The following is a 22999-nucleotide window of genomic DNA, read 5'->3' on the forward strand; positions in this document are numbered from 1 at the left end:
TTTCAGAAGTTTGGCAATATAAACAACAAGCAAAAACAAATTAATTTAGGCTAAAACAAAACTGAAATCAACATTGGGTCTCTCATTCGACACAAAATCAAATGTTTCCGTATTCGCGATGTATTTAAATGGCAAATTATTATTTATTATGTAGCCTACTTCACTCGCGTTCCAATATCCACGTAAAACAAAATGTTTTGCATAACATCACGGCGGTACGGTGATAACACTTAACGGCACAGATTTTACTACATATTTTAACTGAGCAGTATGGTTTTTTTCCCATATGTTTGACTGACTGTATTTTATTATAAATTGAACAGGCTGCATTGTCAAGGTAGCAAAGCTTAACTGTGTGTGCACATGCAGCGCCAGCGCAATAACTTGAGTTTTTTTCCTTCTAACAGTGGAAGCAACTTCTCCTTTTAGTCATAAAGATAATCGGAATTGTAAACGGTTTGCCTTTATTTGTGTACATTCACGATAAAAACAGACCTGCCAATCTGTATGCATTTTGCGTACGCATTTTGACCTCAAAGTACGCTGGTATGATTTGTCACTCTAAACTATGCAAAAATCTAGTGACGCCTCTGTCCACATGCAGTATTCAAAACAAGAAACAGAAAAAGATGAAGAGTTCAACCAATAAATGTTTTTTTGTTTGTTTGTTTTGCATTTAAATAATATATGCATTTTATTTCTCTCCTAGTATCCTATAGTTTATAGTTTCAGTTCAAAGCGGCTCACGCTCGCCCCGTCAGATACTCTGACAGAAAGGCTGCGTGTGAGGCTGACAGAGACGCGCTGTTTAATGTGTTTGAGATCTGCTGTTTTCCTTAATGCATAACTTACATTTCACAGGTAATTTCACAGCACTTTCTGCCTTGTGGTTTCCTTTCGCACAGCACAAAAATGAACCAAAACTTTTTTCGTTCATTTTCTTAATTTATTAATTAAGGAAAAATATATTTCTCGTATAGGCCTATTTATTCATTATATATATACACATATATATATACACATATATATATATATATATATATATATATACACACACACACACACACACACATACATATATATATATATACACACATATATATATATATATATATATCCTAGCTTTATTATGTTTTTCTCAGCTCGCAGAAGCGCTGCATGTGCGTGATGTGATATGATGACCATGTGAATCCTCATGTTCTGTTGTTTGCTGTTTTTTGCGCATATAAAATTTATCCCCGGGAAACAAATGTTAGTATTTTTAACGGGTCACAGACACTGATCCTTTCTAATTTAATTCAATTCTAATTTAAAATAATCTTGTCAGTTAACAGTTAATAATCGGTTAACAAGCGTCGGTTGTCTGTTAGGAAAAATAACCGAAATTCACAATCCCTATTGTGAAATGAGAAACATTTTCCACTTGCATCCTAGAAGAGATCCTAAAGTACTCTTGGGACACAAGAGTGCACCAGACAACATTGTCCCAAATTTCCCAAGAGAATTCTGCATGTCTGTGAGAACATTTTGCTGGTTGCTGTAGAAGGAGCTGGTGTATTAGAGAAGGTGATTGTGCAACATTTTTCCAGATGCGACCCAGGGTATTCTCAGGACTACTGTATGCCCGAGTCCCTCTACTGCATAGGCCTATTTGTTTAAGTTCCCCAGACAATAATCCAATTCCCACAATTCCCTACCATTGCTAATACATAGGCTAAATCTCCAAACAGAACGCTGCATAGATCTGTGACAAAACAAAGTAACCTCTTTCATTTCAGTGACAAAAAAATTAACACTTTTCAAAACTGGCTGAAAAACTAAATACTCATGAATCCAAGGCACTAGAGTAGTGTAAAAAAAAAAAAATTGTTTAAATGAACTCTGAGTGTGTTTGTAAATTGACACCCTGATGAAGGCAAGTTAGCCGCAATGCGTTGATGCACAAATGTGTTGTTTTTAAATTTTAAAGCCATGTGAATAAAGGCTTTTTCATTTTTTCACACTACTCAAGTGCCTTGGATTTATGAGTATTTTGATAATACAAAAGATTCACGCATCCAAAGAGCACAGATTTATGGATTTTTACACCCCAGCAGCAGTTGTTTGCATAATTTTGAATGTCTGAACAACTAGTTAACTAATCTCGACTGTCTTACAAGTAATAATTTGTAAATAAAAAGATGTATAGTAATTCAAGAATTTTATATGTTAATATTGTTTTCTTTATTTGCAGAGCTTATTAAATGAGTCATGCAATGGAAATGTAAGTATTGGATTTTTTATTTATTTATTTATTTTGCGAAAAGAGAGCTCTCCTTTTGAAGCATTATAAATTTCTTGACCAAGTTAAATGTGTTAAGCTTAAATCACTCTTCACTAAATTAAAACTTTTTACTTTCATATTAACAAATATATTAAACACTTTTATTTCGCACACTCTGTTTTAATTTTTTTTTTTCAGAGCACTGTCATTGCATTTTCAAAATACATTTATTCATACTAATTTGACATTTCATTCTGTTTTAACTTTTCTTTCCAGAGCACAGCAGTTCTTCATGGCCTTCCTTTTAGAGAAGAAACCCCTGACATTTTTCAAAACATTTTTCCATTCAAAAATCCCTCACACATCACATATAGGCTATCAATTACACTTCATTCAACTCTTATCTTGCACCAGATTAGCAACCTCTGAATTTATTTCATTTTTTAACTTAAGCCCTTGTACATTTTGTTATATGCATGTTCTGTCATAATTATACTATTCATTTTGTCTAATTTCTACACAATAATCAACGACCATTGTTTGTCTCTGTTAGTTTTACATAGTGCATAAGATAATGGTCCAAAATATTTTAAGTTACATGTACATTTGTAAGATTATTTGAAATGTAACATGAACTGTAATCCTTTCCATTGTTTTTTTAGGACTGTGAATGTGACACACCCCAGATTTCCATCGGATTCTGACTGTGTTGGCAGAAGACAGCCAGGAATCTCCATTTGGATGGTTTATACAGCTCAAGTACAACTTTGATTTTATTCTTCAACGTTGAGTCTTTCTTTCCATTGTACACAAATCTCTGAAACCTAAACTACAGTCACTAAAAATCTGCTGATGATGAAAACCAAGGCTGTTTGAGATTTAGAAAACCCCCAAAAATGTTAATTCTGTCATTTTACTATCCCTCATGTCATTCCTAGCCCATAAGACTTTGGTTTGGTTTGACTTTTTGGTCTTTGAAACACAAATCAAGTAATTTTTAATGAAATCTGAGAGGTTTCTGTCCTTTTGTTGACAGTCCAGGTAACCAAAACTTAAAATATATTAAAAAGTTCATTAAGGTGTATTTAAACAAATCATATCCACACATTAAAATATCAAGAAATTAAAATCTTTTGGTTACCTGGACTTTCAGTAAAGGAACAAAAGTCTCTAAGGTTTCCTTAAAAGTAGTCTTTGAAAGACAAAGACTAATCTTGTGGGTTTGGAATGACACGAGGGAGAGTAAATTTTCAGTTTTGGGTGAAATATCCCTTTAAACTTGTGTTTGCACAAACATTTTTAAATTCTTTTAATTAAAGTTATACATTGTTGAACCTTGGTCGAAAATGTTTTTCTACTCTTAGAACAATGTTATATTGAATTTTTTTTTTTTTTTTTTTTTTTCAAAAAAAAATGATGTTGATTGTTAGTTTCAGCTCAAAGATTGTCAAACAGTCAGGATCCTTGATAGAGTTTTTTTTATATAGTTGCATTTGCATTGCACATTTTTGGTGCATTTATAACTATGTATACTATGTAAAAAAAAAAAAAAAAAAAAAAAATCGGTTTCGATTGACATTGTTTGGTACACTGTACTACTTGTAGACAATAAAAAATTTTTTTAAACAGTTCGGTTGTTGCTTTTTGTCTTTAGTTTACTCTAATGTTTTGAGTTCAGCTTACTTGCTAATTTTAAGGCAATCGGTTTCCTAATATTTTCCAGTTAATGTGAACACTAATAAGAAGTTAACACAACTAATTATTTTAAGTCAACAGCACTTAAGTATACTTTATTAACAAGTTTTCTGTACAAACTGTTTTAAATTATGCACACTTAAAATTAACACACTCACTTTTTCTAAGTCAACCTATTACATTTTACAGTGTGATTGTATTTGATGAAATAATATTGTCATTGTCAGAAAATATATGGTGACTTTTCATTTCATGACTTTTTCTAAGAAAGAAATCCTTGCAAACTGTCTAAAACCTAATTCACAGAATGATGTCAGTATGTTAATATGTTAATTAAAGCATATCTAAACTATTATATATAAATAATTTAGACAAATGAATCAACCTTACTAATCAACTAGTTGGTTGTTGAATGACTATTTGACTATCATTGCACATTCCAGCTCAGAACTATAAAACAAACAATAGATGCAACTATGTCCTCTGGGCAGCTGCATGACAAGGATGATGTAACCATAGTCAGATCACATTCACAGCTATTCTTATCCCGAAACTATTTCAGGCCACATTTTTCTGAGCTCACTCAAAAGGAGCACATGGGTAAAAATAAATCAAGCCATAACCAACTGACATTTGCATAATACATTGGCAATCATGATGTGAGAAATTGTGGTACAATAGTTCCAGGGCTGCCACATGTCAGGAAACATCCACGAGGTTAAATACCTGTAAGTGGTACATCACAACAGAGACAAGGCTTTCAAGAATGTACACCTGCAAAATGTCCACATAGACATTCATCTGTTTATATAACCTTATATTATTTTCTAAGCAAGTTAATACAAGTACTAAACCATCACTGAGCTTAATATTCAGTAATATTTAATTGACTATAATGTGGATGAGAAAACTGATCTTAGCTGAGTAATGACACTATTGTCTTCATTTGAGCTGCTTATTACTGAATTGAACTTTTGTAATTGATAAACACAACACAGTTATTGAAATGAATTTATCCAACACTGCACTGACTGGAGCTGAATAATGGCACTATTGACTTTTCAGAGTTGCTGTGCATCAAAATTTGGATTGGTCTTAAATTAAGTTGGCATCGCTGATTACTTTCCTGTTTTCATCTCTGTTGTGTAAAGTGTTATGTGATTTGACCTCTATATTTATCATTTTTAATTCCATTTAATTTCATATATTTAAATGCAACTGAATTCAAAAAGTATATGGGATGTGTTTCCCATACATTTATTTATTTGTGGCGTTCACAATATCAAAACTGACCGATTTTCCAAAAGGCTCCGTTGAATAAACATGGGCACGTACTGCACATTTAAAAATCAAATCAAGGCGCGGGTGTTTTTATATCACTGTATTTCTGAAGGAAGACTATCTTTAATTAGTCTATTAAATTTTCGATGTCATTTTCATTTCATCTTGCATACGTGAGTGAGTGACGTGACATACAGCCAAGTATGGTGACCCATACTCAGAATTTAACCCATCCAAAGTGCACACACACAGCAGTGAACACACACACACCGTGAACACACACCCAGAGCAGCCATTTATGCTGCGGCGCCCGGGGAGCAGTTGGGGGTTCGGTGCCTTGCTTAAGGGCACCTCAGTCGTGGTATTGCCGGCCTGAGACTAGAACCAACAACCTTAGGGTTAGGAGTCAAACTCTCTAACTCCTAGGCCACGACTTCCCCACAATGTATATGCCTGATAAAGCACTGTTTGTGAGCTCAGCGCTGCTTTGTGTACAGCAGTTACTGGGGAAACCTCTGTTTCTCCCGCTTTAAAGCACCTCCTGCTGGCAGAGTATGAATTTGCATTTTCAGTAAGTCTGATTTACCCAGCAAACATATTTAATTGTTATCAAAAATAATCTACTCTAGAGGGACTACTTGGCTGTTGTTATTGATTCTATTTGGAGGTCTACCGGAAAATAGGTTAGGCCCAAAAAAAAGCGTGCATGCGCAGTAACATTTGTTTATGTTGTCGCAGTTGAAACCATATATATATATATATATATATATATATATATATATATATATATATATTATATATATATATATATATATATATATATATATATATATATATATATATATATATATATAAATTTTATAAATATACACAAACACGTGTGTGTGTATTATATATGTAGACTGTATGTAAGGATAATGCAGCAACAATTTTAATGCATAACGCGGAGGCAAAGAACCACCCATCACGAAGTGGAGAGAGATGACCGAGAGAGAGAGACGACAGTTGCATGTGTAAATTATCTGTGTCTGTGCATATCTCTACAAACAACGCAGCTGTTAGTTTAGTTACTTCAAAAAAGCAATTTTACCTCCTCATTGCTGAGAAATATAGTGTAGCAATTCAGTATCAAAGTTATGTTCCAGAATGTTTCTGTGTGAGCGCAGTGCAAGTGCTGAGTGTGTTATGCAAGTCCTCCCACATAGTGACGTAGAGATGTGGGGGCATGTTAGAACGAGCCATTTTAGGGGGGCGTGGACAAGTCTTAACTTTTATAAAAAATATCCCTTTGGATTTGAGACTTTAGTCTTTGCAACTTTACAGATCTTCTTTATGCACCAAGAGCTTGTAGCACTCCAAACAGAAAGGAAAAATTGAAATCGCATCATATGACCCCTTTAAGTACAAAAACCGGATGAATGCCTTGAAATATATCATCTGATATATGTTTGTCTGATTTTGATTGGCTTCACATCAGACCATGGTATAAATATATATACATCATTATTTTTCTAATAATTCAACAGCCTGTTGTCAATTATTCCCTACTTAGTCTAGTTAATAGACCTGCCAGCCAATCAGAATCAAGTATTCAGACAGACCATGGTATAAATATATATACATGTAGCTAGACTATATGCAGTGAGATGTGAGATGAGAATTTTCTCTTCCAGTACAAACCAAATTTCAATATTTTATTCAGAATACAACATAGATGACAAATCAAATGTTTAAACTGAGAAAATTTATAATTTTAAGGGAAAAATTAGTTGATTTTAAATTTCATGGCATCAACACATCTCAAAAAAGTTGGGACAAGGCCATGTTTACCACTGTGTGGCATCCCCACACTCTGCAAACGTCTGGGGACTGAGGAGACAAGTTGCTCAAGTTTAGGAATAGGAATGTTGTCCCATTCTTGTCTAATACAGGCTTCTTCTAGTTGCTCAACTGTCTTAGGTCTTCTTTGTCGCATCTTCCTCTTTATGATGCGCCAAATGTTTTCTATGGGTGAAAGATCTGGACTGCAGGTTGGCCATTTCAGTACCCGGATCCTTCTTCTACGCAGCCATGATGTTGTAATTGATGCAGTATTTGTTCTAATGAAGGTGGAACAGGAAGCTAGAGCATACCCTCAAAGACATAACAAAACCACGTGAGCATATCTTCGCTGTCCGATGAAAACCACGTATGTCCATTTTGCCGATTTTTAGATTTTTCGACGGATTGAATGTCCAGGTTCATTTCCGAATACAGTATGCTTCACATATCTAAATGGCCAATGAAAAGTTGTGAAATCATGTCATCTGATTTTCACGTAAAGCTGTCAATCATGCCGCGTATCTCCCGCCCTGTGGAAGCATCTCGCCGGTCTCGTGAAGTTTCACTTTTCTTTTCTGCTATACATTGCCAAATAAACATAGCCTGGTGAGACAATGACTTTCCTTCATCGAGGTAAACGTTTCCCCCCTGACGCCAGACGTACGTCTAGGAGTGAAAAAAATTTCGGTAGGACTGTGCAAACAAAGTATCTGTCTAGCATTATCATGTCAGTGTATTGATTCATTGTCCCTTCATAGTTTGCAAGAGACATTTAATAAATTTATAATTAATATTAAATAAACTAAGCGTATTTAATAAACTAAGACGTAGGCTATTTAATAAACTGAGCGTATTCATCTGTCAATATGAAACGCGACTTGGCCATTCTAATTCGGAAGAACGCATATCGACCACCGTTACTGTAAAATATGCATGTATGTCCATTTAAACTCAATTCTGGTCAAATGTGGATTATATCATTACACTGGCAAGAATATGGTTACATGTAAAGATGCCGTACCAAGTATGACAACGCTACCTTCAACTGCTTTTGAAATACAGTGTTTTTTTCACTTCCTGAAAAGTAACTGTTTTGGACATACGTGGTTTTCATCGGACAGCGACGATATGTTGTTCTAGAACTTGGATGTACCTTTCAGCATTGATGGTGCCTTTCCAGATGTGTAAGCTGCCCATGCCACACGCACTCATGCAACCCCATACCATCAGAGATGCAGGCTTCTGAACTGAGCGCTTATAACAACTTGGGTTGTCCTTGTCCTCTTTAGTACGGATGACATGGCATCCCAGTTTTCCAAAAAGAACTTCAAATTTTGATTCACAGTTTTCCACTTTGCCACAGTCCATTTTAAATGAGCCTTGGCCCAGAGAAAACGTCTGCGCTTCTGGATCATGTTTAGATATGTCTTCTTTTTTGACCTACATATAGAGTTCTAGCCGGCAACAGCGAATGGCACGGTGGATTGTGTTCACCGACAGTGTTTTCTGGAAGTATTCCTGAGCCCATGTTGTCATTTCCATTACAGTAGCATTCCTGTATGCGATTTAGTGCCGTCTAAGGGCCCGAAGATTACGGGCATCCAGTATGGTTTTCCGGCCTTGACCCTTACGCACAGAGACTGTTCCAGATTCTCTGAATCTTTGGATAATATTATTCACTGTAGATGATGATAACTTCAAACTCTTTGTAATTTTTCTCTGAGAAACTCCTTTCTGATATTGCTCACTATTTTTCGCCACAGCATTGGAGGAATTGGTGATCCTCTGCCCATCTTGACTTCTGAGAGACACTGCCACTCTGAGAGGCTCTTTTTATACCCAATCATGCTGTCAATTTACCTAATAAGTTGCAAAATGGTCCTCCAGCTGTTCCTTATATGTACATTTAACTTTTCTGGCCTCTTATTGCTACCTGTCCCAACCTTTTTGGAATGTGTAACTCTCATGAAATCCAATAAAATGAGCCAATATTTGGCATGACATTTCAAAATGTCTCACTTTCAACATTTGATATGTTATTCACAGAGAGTCCTGTGTATTTAAAAAAAAAACAAGGTGTTTTTTGGAATCGAGTTTGTACATTCACAGAGAGTCCTGTGTATTTAAAAAAAAAACAAGGTGGCCCTGTCCCGCCATGGGCCTCTGTCCAAGCATTACTGAGTGCCATGGCATCAGATATCACCCCAAAGGGCAAAATGCAGCAAAGGGTACAATGTGGACTTAGAATTTAAAACCATCACGACACGTGACAGGCAAGGTGTCTTGAGGCCACTGACAAGCTTTGCCTCTTTTCAGTGAAACGGCACCAGATTTCACTTGTGTAAATAAAATTTCACACTATATTGTGTTCCCAAGGCAATGTTTTGAAACAGAACACGATGAGTAAACACTAACACCGAGCCAAAGGATATTCAATGAGCTATGTAGAATCTGAATTATGCTCTAAGCTCAAGAAAACTGAATTAGGTCAGATACACAACAGTGAGCCCAAAAACATACCGAGAATATTGTAGCTCCTCTGGTGGTCCTCAGATTCACAATGTCTCCCCAGAAGTCCTGCATCATTCACAGACCCTGGGGAGGGACTTTAAAACTTTGTCCCTTGGAGAAAATCAGACAGCACTCAAGACCCCAAGAGCTTAAATGATAAGGTCCAGAAATATTGATCATTCAGCCAGCTCATTAAAACAGTATGCTACTAGAGCTAACAATGAGAAACAATCAAAGGTCAACCTGAAGCGTAAAATAATTTAGTTAAAAGCAAAAAGGACTGACAAGCTACAGTCAGGATCTGTGGAAGAGGAAGTCTGCTTCTAGCAAGATCAGGAGCAAAAGCGTCTATGTCACACTGACTAGGAAGCAGAAAGAATTGAGAGAGAATCCTGCAAGACGCTGCCAGTGCACACTTCTCATGCTGACGTTGGACGGATCTCACTCCTGGTCGCAAAGACCTAAACATGAGGTGTTATTTATATCCGAGTGTGAGGATGTGTTATTGTGAGCGTGCATGTGTTTTTCCACGAGCAGGGGTGAGCGCTTGGGTTCAAACAGCACTGGAGCTATACATGGCCTGAATGCTGGGAAGCTGCCGGGACAGCGTGCCATTGCCCTGAGGTGTTAAAGCACATTCAGGGTTTGAAATAAAAAAGTAATATCACAGCCTACTACTAAAGCTAGGATAATCACATTATAATCAACAAAACTGTCTACACTGCACAATGAATATCTTATTTACACAGTGTCTATGCCTTTTTGATTATTATGGGATGTTCTATTTTTGTTGCATCGCTTACAGTGTAAAGTATATTGGAAGTTACATCACTGCAAGCAAATGTGTGACAAGTATCAAATATAAAATCAGATTGCTTAGTAGACTAATTTAAATGCCCCTTACTCACCATTGCATTGCACTTAGCCATCATTGCATTGTCTTTATATTGCATTGTTTTTAAAAACTCAGCACCTTAAAGGGATAGTTCACTCAAAAATTCTCACATCATTTACTCACCCTCATGTTGTTTCAAACCTGTATAATGAATGTTGAACACAAAATAAGAAGAATGTTGCCAATTAAACAGTTGCTGGTAGCCACTGACTTCTACTTTTTTCATACAGTGGAAGTCAGTGGTAGGGCTCTATGAAATACATTTTATTTTTTCCCAAATTCCATTTTATTTATTTTTTCCAAATTCCGTTTTTTCCATTTTATTTTTTCTGGAATCTGATTTTTTTTTTTTTCTAGACTGTTTTAATGGTCAAATAAAACTCATGAAACTTACATTATTTAACAGCAATTATTAAAAGTTTAACAAATCTAAAAATTTTAAGGCCCTATGGAATGTGTTTTATTTTTTTCTCATATTCGGTTTTATTTTTACCAAATTCAATTTTCTGGTTTTGTTAAATTGTAATAATCAAAGTATCTCTAATTAATTGATTTTATAGAAAATAATAATTTATTATTATTTAATTTATTTATTTTTTCAGAAATACCATGTTGTGTGTTTACATTTTTCTTCTAAAATAATGTTTTATCTATAGTTTTATTTAACTATAGTTTTTGCATTAAGTCACAGTTTCCTCAAGTTAAACCAAACTTTTATTTTGACGGGTTGCTGTGAAGACCTTTAGATTTCTGTATATGACATGACGAAACATTTTCTCAAAAGAAACTGTAAAATTCTGTCCATGTTTTCAGCACCGAGGAAATCAGAGGGTCCTACAATGGCTACCAGCAACTGCAATCTTTTGTGCACAACAGAAGAAATAAACTCTTACAACTTGAAGGTGAGTCTTGAAGACAATTTTCATTTTGGGTGAACTATACCTTTAAGCTAGCTAAATAAATGTGGCAAAAATGTTAGAGAGAGGAAATCATTTACATTTCTTTCCATAAAAGCACTAATAGCAATTAGTTTCATGTACACAAGCAAGTAGTAGCAAGCACACTGATACTTTGCTCATGAAAAGGAAGAACGCATACCTGTTGCCCCTGACAACAGAGTAACCTATGTTAGCCAGTGAAGCTGTTAATGCCTGTAATTAAATCTGAGAAGCTACGCAATCTATATGAATGGAGAGGGTTTACGCAAAGAATAATAAAATAAAAAAGCCCCATTCTAATCTAGGAGGAACCATTGTTAGATGGATTGTCTGAAAGAAAATGTGGATGCTTCAATGCAAGAAGATGGGAGTTGATGCAAGAAGATGGGAGTTGAACATCTTTTAATAACTACAGCGCCATGTTTTTAGAATGCCGTTTCATGCATGAGACGCTGCAAGAGACGCAAATACAACAGTCAAACATGTCCATGTTTACATAGAAAAAATAATGGAAAAGTGAATAAAAAAACTTGTAAAGAACTACCTCTGTATGTCTGATATTTCATGTTTGTATCATGCTGACAGGCTGAAAACTGCTGTTCATTGTTTTTACAAAACATTTATAGTTAATAATAGTCTACTGGTGTTCCTTCAGTCATTTTGAATTTGAATTACATTGACTTAAGATTTTTCTAAGCTTTTTTCTCATATTATTTCTGAACATATAAAATGTATAAGACAAGTTTGTATAAGATGTAATTGTAGTTCATGCATCTTTTCAGCAAAGATATTTAACAAGTGATTCGTTTAACATTTACATCATGATCACAACTTAATGTGTGGCGCACTTAGAATAGAATTTTATTTAACTAGAGTGTTAATAAAGAAAAAGTTACTTGAATCACGTCTTAGTTACATTTTCAAGTTGACTAGTCAAAAATCAAGAATTGGTCAAATGTTCTGAGAAAATCGAGATTTCATTTTTTTGCCTTTTCGCCCAGCCCTAGTCAGTTGATGTACTCAGCATTTGCGAAATTTACCAAAATACTTCACCATATTTGAATTTTGAAACTATTCATGTGGGCAAGTGGTTTGTGACCCCCAAAAAAGTCAACATACATAAACAGGTTACCTTAGCCATTTTCTGATGTCTAAGCATCAATCATGCCAAAGCATTAAGGCCCTATGAGATCCATTTTATTTTTTTCCCAAATTTTGTTTTCTTTTTTCCAAAGTCTGTTATTTTCCGTTTTAATTTTTCTAGAATTTGTTTTAATAGTTAAATTTAATGTGCCATTCATTCACACAGAGACACACTAAACATGTAGGATTTATATTTAAATTATATTTTTGCAGCTTAATATTCACAGACACATATCACGTTTTGATTAAGTGTACTTGACCTACTTTTTATTTACTCATCAAAACTTTGGAAAATTCTTTGACATTCCGCATTATACAGTAAATTCAGTTTTTATGACCTGATTCCATGATTCCATCCGTATTTTCCGCATTGCAGAAATCATAGGGCCCTGAAATACTGCTATCCTGCAAGCACCTTTCACTTATACTTTGGCAGTATAAGCAAACTCGTCGGCGCCAATAGCCTTGCGGTTAGTGCGCCGACATATACAGCGCAACTGCGCTGCCAGCGACCCGGGTTCGTAAGTCCCCGGCTCGTGGTCCTTTGCCGATCCCACTCCCTCTTCTTTCACCAAAAAAAACACTTCCTGTCTAGTCTACACTGTCCTTTCCACCTTTCACTTATACTTTGGCAGTATAAGCAAACTAAAACCCTAAAAATCAACTTAATTCACACTGAAATACTGCTATCCTGCAAGCACCTTTCACTTATACTTTGGCAGTATAAGCAAACTAAAATCACAATGATTAAAAGAATGTGACCTAGAAATAAAGAAATATAAAATCATATCAACAACTCACTTTCCAATAAACACTGATGATGCATGAAACTTTATAATAACCATATCCATCAGCTAAATCATACAGGTTGCATACTGGATACTCCGTAAATCAAATTACCCCCCTTATAAATATGTAAATGAGCATTGTATCCAGGGTTTACAAACTAGAACTCAGGTTTAAAGGGTTACTCCACCCCAAATTAAAAATTTTGTCATTAATCACTTACCCCCATGTCGTCCCAAACCCGTAAAAGCTTTGTTCGTCTTCGGAACACAATTTAAGATATTTTGGATGAAAACTGGGAGGCTTTGGAACGACATGGGGGTAAGTGATTAATGACAAAATTTTCATTTTGGGGTGGAGTATCCCTTTAAGTATGAACAGTGTGAAACATGAAACAGGATTACCTAGGATCACACTTGGGTTAAGAATGGCAAGTCATTTGTGAAAAGTAACAGGTTGCACATACAATGTGACACAGGAAACACATGAAGAAAGGAGACTGAAAAACAACAAGAGAGATGTTTGTAGAAATGATGGTGTGTTTTAAAGAAATCAGAGGACAAACGTTTGAGAAATTGCCACTTTTTACTGTGCTTATTTATTTTTAATTTGTGTGTGTGTGTGTGTGTGTGTGTGTGTGTGTGTGTGTGTGTGTGTGTGTGTGTGTGTGTGTGTGTGTGTGTGTGAGAGAGAGAGAGAGCACAGTCTGACCTGTGATTTTCTAATCTTACATTTCTGATGTTTTCAGTATTTACTGTAGTAGCTTTATGGATAAAGCAGAGTGTTGAAGGAGCATGTAATAATGCTGAATGACAGTCATACACAAGCCAGTGAGCTTTGCATGGGAATATCTTTACCTTATTTGGTAGTGCCCTGGCCCGTTACACCATAAGCATTGTAAATCTAGTGCAGCTATTTATGAATACAATACTGATGTAACATATACTAATCTAAAAGACTTTCTCAGATAAGCTCATGAAAACATAAACAGACTTATATTAAGAATTGGCAGACTTTGCACTGCTGAACAGCAATAAAAAAAAATTTTAAATATTTTAAAATTAAAACAAAAAATTTTTCAATTAAAAAAAATCCAAAAAATCCTTTATTATTTAATAAATAATTTTCCAACAAAAAATCAACCCATTTATGAAATATAAATAATCTACAAATACAAACACGTAAAACAAATATTTTGCAGCTATGAATGCATGCATGTAATGCATTATGAATGCAATCCTGAGGTAACATACACAAATTACATACATACATAAATTATTTTCTCTGACAACATCATAAAAACATAAAATAGATTAAGCTAACACTAATACCAATACTAATCTAATACTAAGCAAACAGACTTTGCACTGCTGAACAATGCTATAACAATGCCTCATCAAACGGACAAAAAAATTCGCTTTTACAACACATAAAACATGCGATTAGTTTGACGTTTTTAAAAATTCCACTCCTTCTATTCTCCTTTATTAAATATTTTAGTTAATATTTATGGTTCTATGCTCATTTATTAACTATTTTTATGGTTCTATGCTCATTTATTAACTATTTTGCAGCCATTTATGACAATAAAACTAAAGTAATGCACTACTGTAAATCATTTTCTCAGATAAAAACATAAAAACATAACAGATTAAGCTAATATTTAGTACTGTCAATGTTGCAAAGAGACTTTGCACTGAACAACCCCTCATCTAAGATTAATAAAATATTTTACAACACAAAAATACATAACACCAAATCTCACCTCTGACGAAATGCTGTAGAATAACACACCTCCTACATCCAATTAAATAAATATTCTGTCTAATAAAAAAATGTCTGTGCTCATTTATCAAAAATTTTGACCGACAACTCCTCATTCATTTTATAAACCGGTTTTGGTTAATTTTCTCAGATAAAATCATAAAACATAAAATAGATTAAGCTAATACTATTTTGCAGCCATTTAGGAAAATTAAACTGAAGTAACGCATTATTGTAAATCATTTTCTCAGATAAAATCATAAAACATAAAATAGATTAAGCTAATACTAATCACTGGCAAACAGACTTTGCACTGCTGAACAATTTTAATCCCTAATCTAAGATTACTGATATTTTACTGATATATTATGATGCAAAAATGCACAACAAAAACAACCTCTGAATAAATGCTTTGACTATTTTATCTGTGATTAGAGATTTTTTTTTAAAAAAGTACAAAAATCAAAAAAAAAACCCCTTCAAAACCCAACCCCTTCTCATCAAATTTATCAAATGATTCATATAAAAACAACAAAAAATAACATTATTTTGTGTATTTGGTGTAATGCAATGTGTTTATGCGGTTTAAGGTTCAAAAAACACATTATTTTCCACATAATGTACATGATTGTTTCTCCTCTATGCCCAATCTTTCTGAAACGCGTCGATTTTTACAAAGCTCATCTTTCTGAAAAGTGAGGTGTGCTGTGATTGGCCAGTTATCCAGTGCGTTGTGATTTGTCAAATACCTCAAGCATGTGACTGAAATTTTACTCCCCTTAACATACTGTGATGCTGTGTCCCCCCGGGTGACGAGACAAAACCAGTAAAACCCATTATAAACGAGGCATTTGCTGCATCCAGTGGGGACATAATTACTGCTTATAATGACTTATACTGTATTTTTACGCATTGCATCACGCCGCATAAACATAAAACTATGTCTGCATTTGTGAAGCGACAAACAACAAGCGCTACTCTACAGTGCTCAAAACTCGCATTTGAATCGTCAGTGGCAAATTCTTTAAATATGAAAACTTACAGGCTGTGAGTCAGAAGCGCCAGACTGTCCTTGCAAAGTCGGAATTGCCCCACTTTATAGAAACTACTCTCACACTCCATAAAATGCGCAATGCATAAAAATGCGCTGCACACATCTGAATATTTGGGTTGAACTGTTCCGGAACAGTGTTGTAAATACAACTTAAAGGAGCCATGTGTAATGGTTGGCAAAAAAATCAAGTCATACTCCACATTCCATACCAGATGGGGGCAGTATGCCTCAATAAAGTGAAATGGTCTACTCTAGAGTAACAAACGAGAACGGCATAGTCTCTATGCTCCCGCCCCTACCTTCACAACAACCCTAGATTGCCATAGCCGAAGCCTTCCAGGACGTTTTGCCTCCAGAGGAACGTTGGGTGAAGTCAAGGGTTTTAAACAAAACATCACAAATCCAATCTACCCCCCTTCACCTTTACCAGTGAATATGTTCATATTCGTTTTGTTCATATTACATTTTGAGTTGTATATACACATTATTTGAATTAAGCTAAATTAATTTGACAGACAGCATTCTGTCAAATCACTTTGCACTCAACATCAGACAGCTGATGTTGACCAAGCTAGCGCCAAAAAAAAACACAACCAGAGCTGCCAACTCTCAAGCATTGTACCGTGATTTTTTTTACACGCAATTGACTTCTGTCTTTTCACACGCTTTCAAAAACTTGACCGCTCTGAACTCATTCAGTGAGTGAGTGCTGGTAAATTTTTAGGGCGCTCTGTCATTCTCTCTCTCTCTCTCTCGGGTTCATTATCATCGAAGACATTACTGTAAATCTTCTTCAGGTAATGTGTACAAAACATTAGCATCAGCTTGGTAGAGACGGGCTTTGGTAGATTTGCAGGTGAAAAACCGGATCGGATCTGTGGGTAAGATATTTTACTGATATATTAATTATCAAAAATGCAGCTACGGTTAGCAATCCTCTGGAATAAACATTTTGCACGTTTATCGAACAGCCTTCGATACATTTCTATTTTTAAACTTCCCGAAAAAAATACGCAAACATATAAAACAAACTTCTCTGCGAAATACTAACAGCATCTTACTTACCTAATCCAAAAGAAATGTTGCAAGTTCGGAATGCGAACCTCATTTCTTTCAAGTCCATCAGTTGTCTCCAGCGAATCAACAAATGCACATGTGCCGGATGTTTACTCCTGTTTCGGCTCCTTTTCTGATCGGATTTGATTTTTGATTCCTACTCATCGTTCTGCGCGGTTATTTCCCTGTAGCGGGTGGTGGTGGTAGGTGTGTCTTTTGCCAAGGGCTTAAGCCATCCTTCCGCTCTCTTCCCTGAACTGACTGTGAGTGTAGTGTCCCCCCCGTACCTTCCACAACGATTGAAATCAGCTTCAAGTACGCCCACAAGCCGTGCGAGTTATTCGTGTATTGCAGGTTGGCTGGTGGTTTATGTTGCCGCATACCGCCTCCCATGGCCGAAAACTGGTATTTGTGAAGTCGACGAACAACCTGTACGGGCCGTGGCTAGTAATGCTAATGCAGTAAATTAAGGTAAATATGAAATCTCTGCAGCACTATAACTGTCCGACATTTTTTTGGAATTGCCCCATCATCGCCCTTAATTTCTTCTCATTCTTTTGATGCGTGTAGGTCATTTTTTGGATATTTTTACCTCAATTTTTACACATGGCACCTTTAACCACTGATTTCTAGTTTTGTCCTCTTTTGAAAGGCCAAACAAAGTAGTTTCGCTTTCACAACAAAACACACAGCGACTCCATGACACGGAGGCAGCAACAATACTACAGCGAGAAAGTTACGCCTTCTTTCTTTGCCTGAACATTTGGGCGGCGTTATGCAAATCTTCACACATCGTGACATAGACATGTGTTAGAATGAGCCATTTTAGGGGGGCGTGGTTGACTCTTAAATTTTATAAAGAATATCTCTTTGGATTTGAGACTTTAGTCTTTGCAACTTTACAGATCTTCTTTATGCACCAAGAGCTTGTAACACTCCAAAGAGAAAGGAAAAATTGAAATCTCATCATATGAACCCGTTTTAACTATTTTGGTGACATAATAAATAAACTTTGTTCAAATAAAACTGCAGTATTCTCAGTTCCATTTAATCCATTCTGCAGATTCTCCCTCAAAACGAAATGTTTCCAGAGTCCCTCTAGGCCTAGTTAATGCACATATTATTGTGCCAACATTATGCCTGATCAATACGGAGTTAATGAATTGCATTTTCAAAGAATCACTCTCAACAGTTGTCAACAAGTGGGACCAGAAAGTCTTGTTGTGAATTAGTTGTAGCAGAGCGACTGTGTTGACTACTGCACGCTGACAGGTCACAGGACCTCATACTACTGTCCCCAACTACTCCAAACCTGCTGAGCTTACGGCTGTGCCCTCTGTGGCTTTATCAACAGCATTGTCTGCCCCCGAGAGCTGCTGATCCTCCAGCCAGAGAACAATGACAAACTTCCTGTCTAATCTTCCATCTGAACCAGTGCAGTAACGTAACGATACAGCACACTCAACGAACCATGAAATCTTCTCTCATCGCCAATAACCAGACGCCAGAGTGACGGCAGAGAACAGAGAAGCATCATTGTCCTGAAGACACCTGAGTGATGAATAGCAGTGAAGTACAGGTGGAAATCACAACAAGGCTCTGTTACGTAACAGGAACTGGCCATTTCCAACATTTTCAGATAAATAGAAAGCTAACTTTGTTTAGTGACATCTAAACAATATACATACTTATGCAATAACCCACAGCCATTTCCTCATCTGGATCCCAGTCTTAGACTCAGATTTGCCATGTGGACCTTAAACAGCATTACATAATATTGACAACATACACTGTTAACTGTTTTTGAAGCTGTAAATAAATCAAAGATTAATAGAGTGGGTTTTACAAGAAAATGACACTTCTCTGCTTCCATTTCATGTTTCATTCATTGTTAGTGGTCATGTCTTTGTAATTAATAGGATTTTTTTATTTTTATTTTTTTTATTTCATTGTACCTGCACCAACATGTATGAAAGCTTATTTTCCCATGGAATAAAAATAGAATAAAAAGAAATAAAAATGGCATCTGTGACTTTTTTCAGAATTGCGAGTTTATATGTAACAATTCTGACTTTTTTTCTCAGTCTGAGTTTACATCTCACAATTCTGTTTTTTTTTTTAAATAAAAAAAAATAAAGGCAAAAATCCTGACTTCTTTTCTCACAATTGTGATTTTATATTTCATAATACTGACTTTTCTTCTCAGAATTACAAATTTATATTCCACAATTCTTAGTTTATATCTCAAAATTCTTTCTTTCTCAGAATTACCTTTTGTATTTTCTATTCCGTGGCAAAAATAGGCTTTCATAAACAAACAGGCAATTGTGAAAAGAGAGTAGCAAGTAGCAAGACAGAGATTGTTATCTTGAGGTTTTGCTAATATTAACCACACCATACTTCTGTATCAGTAATGCACTGTCTGTAGGGGGGAAAAAACCCAGCATAGCAAGGACCCACTGGTTACTGTTTATATGAAAACACAAGCCCATATTATCTGCTTTGAAAAGAGAAATCAAAAGTAACAATATTCACACTGCTACCTTGAATGTAAATAAAACAGTTGAATTCATCCTTTGCAAGATTTCAAATGTTGCAAATCAAGCCAAATATCATGCAAACACACCCGATGTTCTGAATGTAATACTATCTTCAAGTCAAGTCAAGTCTGCTTTATTGTCAATTCTTCCACATGTAAAGTACATACATACAGAGAATCGAAATTGCGTTACTCTCAGACCCCCGGTGCATACAGATAACACTAACAGTAGAGCCTAAAAATCTAGATCAAATATAAAAATATAAGATAAAACTATTCAATAAGGTACTGTAAAAAAGACATAATAGAAAAAATAAAATAAAAAAAATAAGGTTAAATAAAAGCAGCGTAAGGCACATTGCAGATAGAGTGCAAACCAGTGAAGAAACAGTGTAGATAAAAAGATTTTTAGTGCATAAAAAAAAAGCTTATTCAGTCTGATTAAAGTGACAAAGGGCTCAAGAGCAGTTATTTTATTTAAACTGACTGATGAGGTGGTAGAATGACATCAGTTCCATGGTGAATGAGGTAGTGAGCAGACCAATGCTGCACAAAGTGACTGGTGCATGTCATATATGTTAGAGGGAGGGGGTGGTGGAAGGACCTGGAGAATGGGAGTGGGGGGGGGGTTATAGTTCAGTGGTGCCTGGGGCAGAAGAGGGACGGGGGGGCAAAGTTCGGGAGCGAGTTCAGCTTCCTGACAGCCTGATGAATGAAGCTGTCCTTCAGTCTGCTGGTCCTGGCCTGGAGACTCCGCAGTCTCCTCCCTGATGGCAGCAGACTGAAGAAGCTTAGCCGTCCAATGTCTGTTTCTGCTATGTATTGATGATTAGTCAAATCCATTGCATTTTGGATGTTATTATGAGACAAAGACTGTCAGCCACTTTAAAATGTTTCTACTGAATTTACAAGCTTACTATGCACTTATAAGAAAAGGGTAAGCATATATTAAGTGGACAATATTCATTCATAAGATATCTTTACTCAATAGTTGTTACGATTATTGTTACTTGTAGATGATATAGTACTGTTCTTATGTATATATACACAAGTATTGAAAGCGCATTACGGCTGCTAATATCTATTGATAGCGCAAATGATTTGTTAAGAGAAGCAAATATTTACTGAAGTCATTATGACTACATGGAAATTACGCTTCTGAGGAATGAAAGAGGGAAAGAGGAAAGGGCACACTTACTCATACATACTTATGTAAATAATAATAGCAAGAGAGAGAGAATAATCAATTGTTTACTATACAAATTCATATCAACTAAGCTGACATTTTAAGATAGTCTCCCACTCACCATAAAAAGTGATAAAAATGAGTGGACTTCAATGTCAAGTGTTCATATCCTGAAAGGATGTCATTGTGACTTCTTTATTTAAAAATACAGAATAGAACGTCGTTTCAAAAAGGAAAATATAACGGTAACAGTTACAAACTGTGGACACATAAATAGCAAATCATGTCAGCTGAAATCTAAATGCATAAAGACACAATAAACACCAAGCTCTTGCATTAATGTTTATATATTTTATGAAAAGGAACATTCTTTTGAGGAAATACAATAAAACGTTAAACAAAAGTTATAACGTGTATGTTTCGAGCCAGAGAGAGAGAGAGAGAGAGAGAGAGAGAGAGAGAGAGAGAGAGAGAGAGAGATTCACAGTCTACTGCGCTCGTCTTTCACCGTTATTATGACGCAATGATCTAAACGACACTTCCTGGCAGAAGCGTGCTCACCCCAAAACAATGAAAGTACAAATCCACAGCCATACAATCTCCAAACAAACACCTATGAAGTACACCAAGACAACGAAGATGCTCCTGGGTCGTTAACAACCCAGAGGAAGTGATGCTTTAAGCCAATCCGCATCCATTTCCCTCATCCCTGTCCCTTTCCTTTCTTTGAAATGAACGCGCGCAGAAACGCTCCAGGCTCCCGCGACAACTGAAATCTGAAGAGACAACAACAAATAAGTTTATGCTTACTGTGGTTAGGAGGGGTTTCATCTGTTCAGCGCTATCTTCCTCCATTTGTTCAAACTGTGCACTTCTTCCGTCCCTCGCCGGAGAATGATTTGAATATGATACTTCGAAAAGCCCCTTCGCTCGTGTCACAGCCACTGAGAGCGTGTGAATGGTATTTTTACATATATCTGGGATTGGTAAATCCCGCCCTTTTGGAGATTGACAGGTGATTTCATCCGCTCACTCTCGAGCGACCGGCTTTTTTTCTAGCCAATCACGTTGCCGGAACGACGCTCGTATATGAATATTAATGAGAAGCGGAAGAGTTGATTGACTATTGGTTGGCCTGCAAAATCCACTAGGGAAAAAAAAGAACCCCTCTCCCGGTGAGGATGAGCGTGTGGAAAACTGCAAGTTTTGAAAGACGCATTAAGGGGGTTTTCGGCCTAATGTGTTGTAGAATGGGAGATATAACACTAAACAAAAAGTGATGTCAAAAACTATCCAGCCTCTCAACAGCCCAAGCAGACAGTTGTTGTACAGCAGGAGTCGTTAACCTTTACAGACTGACTAGGCTACTACCTTGACTCCTAACAAACTCAGAGACACAAAATAGGAAGTTTATATTAACTTTCATTTAAAAACGTTATTGCATTATGCTAATCAGATCATTATTTAAATTCATCCTAGTAGTTGCTAGTCCTGCAAGTATTTGCAAACCCTGCAATAATAAATTGGATGACAAATAACACATATTGCTACTTATATCCTAAGAAAATGTTTTTATATATATATATATATATATATATATATATATATATATATATATATATATATATATATATATAGTTTATAATTATATATTTTTTTATTTTAGGTGCTTTAACGTTCTCAAACGTGAACTCAAACTGTTTGCAGACCTTAAACATTTCATAGTATATTGTAGTTTTGAACTTGAAGTCAATATTTTCTGTTGCAGTTTTACTTTAGTTACCCACTGAATAATTTTTTAATTCCAAATGAAGGTCTATCATATTGCATATCACAGCTGTAACTGGTCACTATTTCTTATTGTCAACAATTCTTTCTAAATTGGTCCTTTGTTGTGGCAAATGAGGACTGAACAAAACAAGGCTCAAATTGTAGTACTCTTGTCCCAGAGTATATGACAATTTGTTTCTTTATTTATTGTTATTGATGGAGTAACAGATACAAGTTTTGTTTTATTTAAAAAAAAAAAAAAAAAAACTTTTAGGCACAACTTTGCATACTAATATC

General features: G+C 35.6%; 1 protein-coding gene across 1 annotated transcript in view; it reads right to left on the reverse strand.

Annotated features, from left to right (window-relative positions):
• The window catches only part of LOC109060547 (sodium bicarbonate cotransporter 3-like), a 42736-nt gene extending 32190 nt beyond the window's left edge, over positions 1-10546 (reverse strand). The window contains exon 1 of the mRNA XM_042741549.1: positions 9581-10546. Within this exon, the coding sequence (XP_042597483.1) occupies positions 9581-9646 (66 nt within the window). The 5' untranslated portion in view covers positions 9647-10546. The remainder of the gene's footprint in view (positions 1-9580) is intronic.
• Between the last annotated feature and the right edge of the window lie 12453 nt (positions 10547-22999).

Source organism: Cyprinus carpio, chromosome B16 (assembly GCF_018340385.1).
Source record: "Cyprinus carpio isolate SPL01 chromosome B16, ASM1834038v1, whole genome shotgun sequence".
In the NCBI taxonomy this organism is placed as follows: Eukaryota; Metazoa; Chordata; class Actinopteri; order Cypriniformes; family Cyprinidae; genus Cyprinus; species Cyprinus carpio.